The 5,800-nt window shown below is 61.8% G+C and overlaps 2 protein-coding genes across 4 annotated transcripts; both read right to left on the bottom strand.

Moving 5' to 3' along the window:
* Nucleotides 1–6: 6 nt before the first annotated feature.
* LOC113216342 (longitudinals lacking protein, isoforms A/B/D/L-like) lies at nucleotides 7–5,790 on the bottom strand. Of its 3 annotated transcripts, XR_008012290.1 has the most exons (5): nucleotides 4,923–5,790; nucleotides 3,966–4,665; nucleotides 3,072–3,552; nucleotides 1,919–2,863; nucleotides 1,652–1,799 (listed from the first exon to the last, which is right to left on the bottom strand). XR_008012290.1 is itself a non-coding variant. In XM_026436093.2 (2 exons), the coding sequence occupies exon 2, from the start codon at nucleotides 1,029–1,031 to the stop codon at nucleotides 621–623; it is 411 nt and encodes a 136-aa protein (XP_026291878.2). In that variant the 5' UTR covers nucleotides 1,032–1,799; nucleotides 1,919–2,253; the 3' UTR covers nucleotides 7–620. The 3 variants fall into 3 exon arrangements, 2 of the variants coding, with proteins under 2 accessions (XP_026291878.2, XP_052132509.1); XM_026436093.2 differs by lacking the exons at nucleotides 3,072–3,552; nucleotides 3,966–4,665; nucleotides 4,923–5,790 and having other exon boundaries at nucleotides 7–1,799; nucleotides 1,919–2,253; XM_052276549.1 differs by lacking the exons at nucleotides 1,919–2,863; nucleotides 3,072–3,552; nucleotides 3,966–4,665; nucleotides 4,923–5,790 and adding an exon at nucleotides 7–1,060 and having other exon boundaries at nucleotides 1,424–1,799.
* Nucleotides 2,321–3,554, bottom strand: LOC113216330 (zinc finger protein 500-like; the record flags this gene model as incomplete). The annotated part of the gene is given in 1 exon segment (XM_052276550.1): nucleotides 2,321–3,554. A coding segment is annotated over 1 exon segment (346 nt), but the record flags the coding sequence as incomplete, so codon positions are not given.
* Nucleotides 5,791–5,800: the final 10 nt, after the last annotated feature.

Raw genomic sequence — 5,800 nt, 5'->3', positions numbered from 1 at the left:
TTATTTTTTAAAAACGTGCAATTGCCACGGATTGGGAGCATACTGCATTACCCAACACAAGCAAATAAAAGGCCACAAGATCCCTTCCTCCGGATTCACCCCACTTGTATGAAGTGTCCATTATGTACGTACTCCGCCTGCACCAGGCAGGGCGGTGCGGGCAGTGCAAGCGATAACACCTTATCAGGGTAAAGTACGTTTGGTCCACGTCCAGGAACAGTCGCCCCCTAGACCAGCCTGACGACGCGGGGAGAGCCTCAGGGGGTACGGCAGAAGGGGAAGAGAGTGGCACTGGGGGGAGTGTGTTATATGCGTTTGGCCCTGGGCGACGGATCCACGGCCCTCGACCGTCAAGCAGGGGCGGACTTTTAAAACTAAATGAAACTGTACATTCTGACCCAGCCCGCTGAGTCGCGCCGCCAGCACCGCCACGCGCCGCCGCCCAGGGCCCGCACTCACAACTCGTCGAAGAGCAGCTCGCGCCTGGATGCCGTCACCCCTTGGCCGGCGCAGGGCGCGCAGGGCACGAGCCAGGAGAGCCAGTTTGGGGGCGCCTCCTCGCGCACCAGCTGCCAGCCCGGCTGCCAGCCTCTCCCCCCTCGCACTGCCCGCCCTCCTCCTCAGCCCTCGTCCTCGCGCGCCGCCACGGCCACGCTGGAGCGCCGGGCCCTCCGCGGCGGCGGCGCGGCGGGCGTCGCCTGCGGCGGGGCCATCGGGGGCAGCGACCCCATCACGTAGTCCTCCGGGTCAACGTCCACGTCCACGTCCACGTCAATGTCGACGCCCTCTATGTCCATGTCGCCGTACTCGCTCTTCATGTTGTCGATGACGGCCTGCGCCTCGTCGTGTGTCACGTGGTGCACCTTGGTCATGTGGCGCAGGCGGTGGCTCTTGTACTTGAAGCGGTACTGGCAGACGGGGCAGGGGAACTGCGGCTCCTTGCCGCCGCACTCCAGCTTCATGTGGCGCTGCAGCGTCTTCTTCCAGCAGTACGTCTTGCCGCACTGCCGGCAGCGGTACACGGCGCGCATGCTCTGCGACCCGCCGATCTCGTCCAGCACTGCGACACAGAGGAAGAGGGGGCGTTAGCGCGCGGTTGGAGCGGGTGGGGGCCTAGGGCGCGGCCTAGAGCGGGGCGCCACGACCCGCAGGCACTACTTCATGGGACAGAGGCGCCAACTAAATCAAATCACACCGCGCCGTCACCAACAAGCTACGACTCGCATTGCTAACAATGTACAGGCAAATTACAATCTTAGCTACAGGCAAAACTAGGGAAAGAAACGACAAGGCGACACAGGGGGCAGTAGAAATAGCCTGATTATTTGATAAAAAGTCAAAACAGTTTGTATTTCGGACCGATTTAGTTGTGCTATCAATATTAAACATGAGTAAGACACGGACGGGACTCGCTCCCTCTGACCTCGCCTACATGGAGGACTCAGAGTGCGAGAAGAAGAACTCGGCGTCCAGGCCGAGCTTGTCGGCGTCCTCGGCACCCCGCGGCTGCGACGGCCGGGCGCGCGCCGCCGCCAGCCGCCCGCGGGGCTTCTTGTGCACGCGCAGGATGTGCAGCGCCAGGTTGCGCTGCCGCTTGGAGGTGTACTCGCACAGGTCGCAGCGGTACTGGGCCACGCGGCCACAGTCCTCCCGCAGGTGCGCCACCAGGTTCCACTTCCAGCGGTACACCTTGCCGCACTGCGGGCACGGGTAGCTGCCCGGCAGGCGGCTGTTCTGTTGGAAGGCACCGTGGCCCTGTAGCTGCGCGAGCTGCGCCAGCGACCACTGGCTGGCGGGGCCTGCGCACACAACACAAAACTGCGTTAGAACACGATCACATACTCACTGCTGGTCGCCCCGGTGGTGAGCCCGGCCGGGCTGGGCAGGTGTCGGAGGGCGAGGTGGAACAGAGACTCACACGGCTCACTAGCGTGCACTCTCGTTTATTCAAAAACTATTCTCTCTGTTCGTGAGCAGCAGCTCCGGGGGCACAGCGATCTTGGGCCGGGGCCTGACCATGGAGCTGGCCGCCTCGGGGCCGTGCATGCGCAGGACGTGCGGGGGCAGGTTGCGGGCGCGCTTGGTGGAGTAGGGGCACAAGTGGCACTCGTAACGGACGCTCCGCGCACAGTCCTCGCGCACGTGCGCCAGCATGTGGTGCTTCCACTTGTAGATCTTGCCGCACATTTGGCACTCGTAGGCGCCCGGCAGGCTGCAGCCTGCAACAGAACAGAGTCATCAGAGCAGGGTCGGCGCTTCGCACAGCGCGGTCGGGGTCGACGTCAAGCTGAATGAGGCAGAAAATAAAATAAAAGTAGACTAGTTAAAATACAGAATTTATTACATAACGCATAACACACGTAGTTTAAAAATATATAGATTGAAGGAGGAAACATCACATTAAGCAACAACACTGCCATATCCTCCATAAATTATATGATTAGAGAATAGCACAATACGTGCAAATAAATTGTACCGTTATTCCACAATACTGTAAGACCACTGTGTGTACACAACTTTGGTAGTATTCCACACTCCTGTGTTTTTTAGTGTATAACCTCACAGCATGGTCCAATCTTATTTTTAAAAAATGTTTTGAACTACAGTCAGTCACACAGCCAACACATCCACCTCCCCGCTTGCCTCCCTCAGAACGGGTGCTTTCGCACGATGTGCGTGATGACGGAGCTCTTATGTTTGAACATGGTGTCGCAGTACGGACAGGGCACGCCGGGCTCCTTGCCGCACTCGATCTTCACGTGGCGCTGCAGGCTGCCCTTGGAATTGTAGGCCTTGTCGCACTGAGAGCACCGGAAGGGCCCCAAGCCGCGGGGGGCGCGTGGCGTCAGCAAGGCCATGTCACCTGGAGGACAAGAAGGCAGAGGGTTAGAGTCGGCAGAGAATGCGTCCGCGGCGTCGGCGGGTGGATTGGCGAATTTTAAAAACAAAGAAAACACTCGGGAGGCGCGTGTCTTGTTCAGGTAGGCTTTATTGAAACAAAAGTGGAAATCAGGTCACACACGGCTATTTGTGCGAGGGTGTTTTCAACTAGGCTGATCTGAGGTACACACCACCCGCAGCACTCTAATGACGATCTGCAGGAAATCTTATGAAGTCTTCCAAAATCGTGGGGCGCGTATACTCGTCTATCGCAGCTATCTAAGTATTGCGGCAGTCCAAACACAATCCCGGCAGTCTGGGGCGCGCGCTACAGGGGGGCCGAGGACCCCTCGCCGTATTTGTGGTTAGTGTGAACGCGCTCGATGTGCATCTCCATGTTGCTCTTGTGCTTGAACATCTTGAAGCAGACCGGGCACGACAGCTGCGGCTCTTTGCCGCACTCCACGCGGATGTGCCGGTTGAGGTTGCCCTTGTACGAGTAGCCCTTGCCACAGTTTGGGCACGTGAAGACGGAGCTGGGGGACAGCGACCCAGGGCCAGGGCCAGGGCCGGGGCCCAGCACGGCGGGGCCGAGCAGGCCGGCGGCGGGCAGGACGGGCAGCGGGCCGGGGCCGGGCAGGGGCAGCTGGGAGCTCCACGCCCAGGGCTTCACTGCAAAACAAGAAGCGTGCGTTTAGTGCGGGGAGAACTCTGGTGCGATTTGCGGGGGGCGGCGGGGAAGACGGAGGCAACACACGTACATGCTGGCCGCACTGGTTTACAATCAGCTAGCGTGGTCGGAGGGCCCGCACGCGTGCCTGCACGCGGCGTGACGGTTCACCTGTGTCTCGTGGATCGAGCGGGAGGGACACAAGTGAGCGGGAGAGAGGCGGGGGAGGGGCGGGCGGCGCCTCTACCGGTGCGATAGCGCCATGTGGATCTGCATGTTGCTCCTGCGCACGAACAGCTTGCAGCAGACCGGGCACGACAACTCCCTGCCCGTCCTCTTGCCCCTCCCGTCGCACTCCCGCATGTGCGACTCCAGCCGGCCCATGTAAGAGTAGCCCTTGCCGCAGGTCGGGCACCTGAAGACGGAGCTGTCTGCTGGGCCCTCGGCCGGGCCGGAGTCGAGCAGGTCGGCCCCACAGCGCGGCCGAATGCGCGGGCCGGCAGTGAAGTTGCTGGGCTGCAGGCCGGCAGTGAAGTTGCTGGGCTGCAGGCCGGCAGTGAAGTTGCTGGGCTGCAGGCTGGCAGTGAAGTTGCTGGGCTGCAGGCCGGCAGTGAAGTTGCTGGGCTGCAGGCTGGCAGTGAAGTTGCTGGGCTGCAGGACGGTAGTGAAGTTACTGGGCTGCGGGCCGGCAGCGGAGCCGGGCAGGAACCGCGAGGAGTCCCACGTCCACGGCCAGGGCTTCTCTGCAAAATAAATTAGAGACAGGCGAGCAATCAGTGCGGGCGAGAAGTCATCGGGCGTGTTGTGTTGTGTTGTGTTGTGTGTGTTTCGGCGTGGCTGGGCGCGGGGTGGACAGACGCAACAGGCTGGCTTCACTAGTCATTTATTTCAGCTCGGGTGCTCGGAGTGCTTGCACGCCACATGACGGTTCACGTGCGTCTTGTGTGCCGAGCGGTAGGAACAGAACGGGCAGGAGAAGGCCGGCGGCTTGCCGCACTCGACGCGGAGGTGCCGCGACAGGTTGCGCTTCCAGCGGTACGCCTTGCCGCAGCGTGCGCAGGCGTGCTCCTTGAGCTGCGGCTCCAGGGGATCGCCCAGCAGGCTGACCAGCGAACCTGCGGGACAACAAGAGGAGCGTTAGCGGCGTCAGCACGGGGCGCGACTGTCCGTCTCCGGTGGGCCCTACCCCACAGGCTGCCACGGCATGCACGGAGGAGCTACTACTGGTGCCGGCCGCCTGCCGCGCCGCGCCCTAGCCCCTGCAGTCCCCGGGCTGGGCCAGCCCGCCCACCACGGCTGCGTCACGGGACTGCCTACCCCGCGATGGTCGGGCGCTTCACCCGCGCCGCGCAACGGAAGGAGAGCAACTCACCGGCGCGGCTAGTGGCGGCCCGCAGGCGGGGCCGGGGCTAGAGGCGGGCCTAGCGCCGGTAGACGCCCTGGGCCTTGCTGTGCTTGCGCAGGAAGTGGCGGTGGACGTTCTGGCGGTGCGGGGAGCGGTAGTCGCACTGCGAGCAGCTGATGGCCGGCGCCTTGCCGCACTCGACGGCAATGTGTCGCTTCAGACTCGTCTGCAGCTTGTAGACCTTGCCGCACGTCGGGCACGAGTTGGGGTGTAAGTACCAGCCACCTGGAAAAAGTCACAACGGTTATACCAGCGTCGAAGACATGACAGACAAGGGAGAGAACACAGTTGCGGTGGAACCGGCGGCCAACGACGGCCTCGCAAAAATAATCAAGAGAAGGCGCCAAACGCTCTGGTAACAATTGCATTTATTTTAAAACAAGGGTACAAATTATTGTCGGTGCTGAGCGGCGGTCAGCTCGGGCCGGGCGCGGGCGTGCAGGTCATGTTGTTCATGAGGTCGCCGTGCCTGTTGGTCATGTGCGTGAGCAGGCTGCTGCGGTACTTGGTCCGGTGCGGGCAGAACGGGCAGGGCAGCGAGGGCTCCTTGCCGCACTCGAGCCGCTGGTGCCGCAGCAGCGTCTTCTTGTGCATGTAGCCGCGGCCGCACGCCCCGCACTGGAAGTCCAGCCGGGACCCCGGGTGGGGCGCGGCGGCCGGGACGGAGGCGGCAGCGTCTGCGGTCCGCGGCCACCACAAGCCGGCGCCTGGGAGGGCAAGACAAGCAGTTGAAAGCACAGCAAACATACAGCAAGTCCAGAGGCCTGAAAACTGACTTAAGCAAGATTAGAGCTATTGTATTAGAAATGGAGGGCTTAACACAGGATGATTTTGATTTTCTATTA

Source organism: Frankliniella occidentalis, unplaced genomic scaffold, assembly GCF_000697945.3.
Source record: "Frankliniella occidentalis isolate FOCC.00 unplaced genomic scaffold, Focc_3.1 Scaffold3375, whole genome shotgun sequence".
Lineage (NCBI taxonomy): Eukaryota > Metazoa > Arthropoda > Insecta > Thysanoptera > Thripidae > Frankliniella > Frankliniella occidentalis.
The sequence above is the reverse complement of the archived record's forward strand: the minus strand, read 5'-3'. Positions and strand labels throughout refer to the sequence as shown.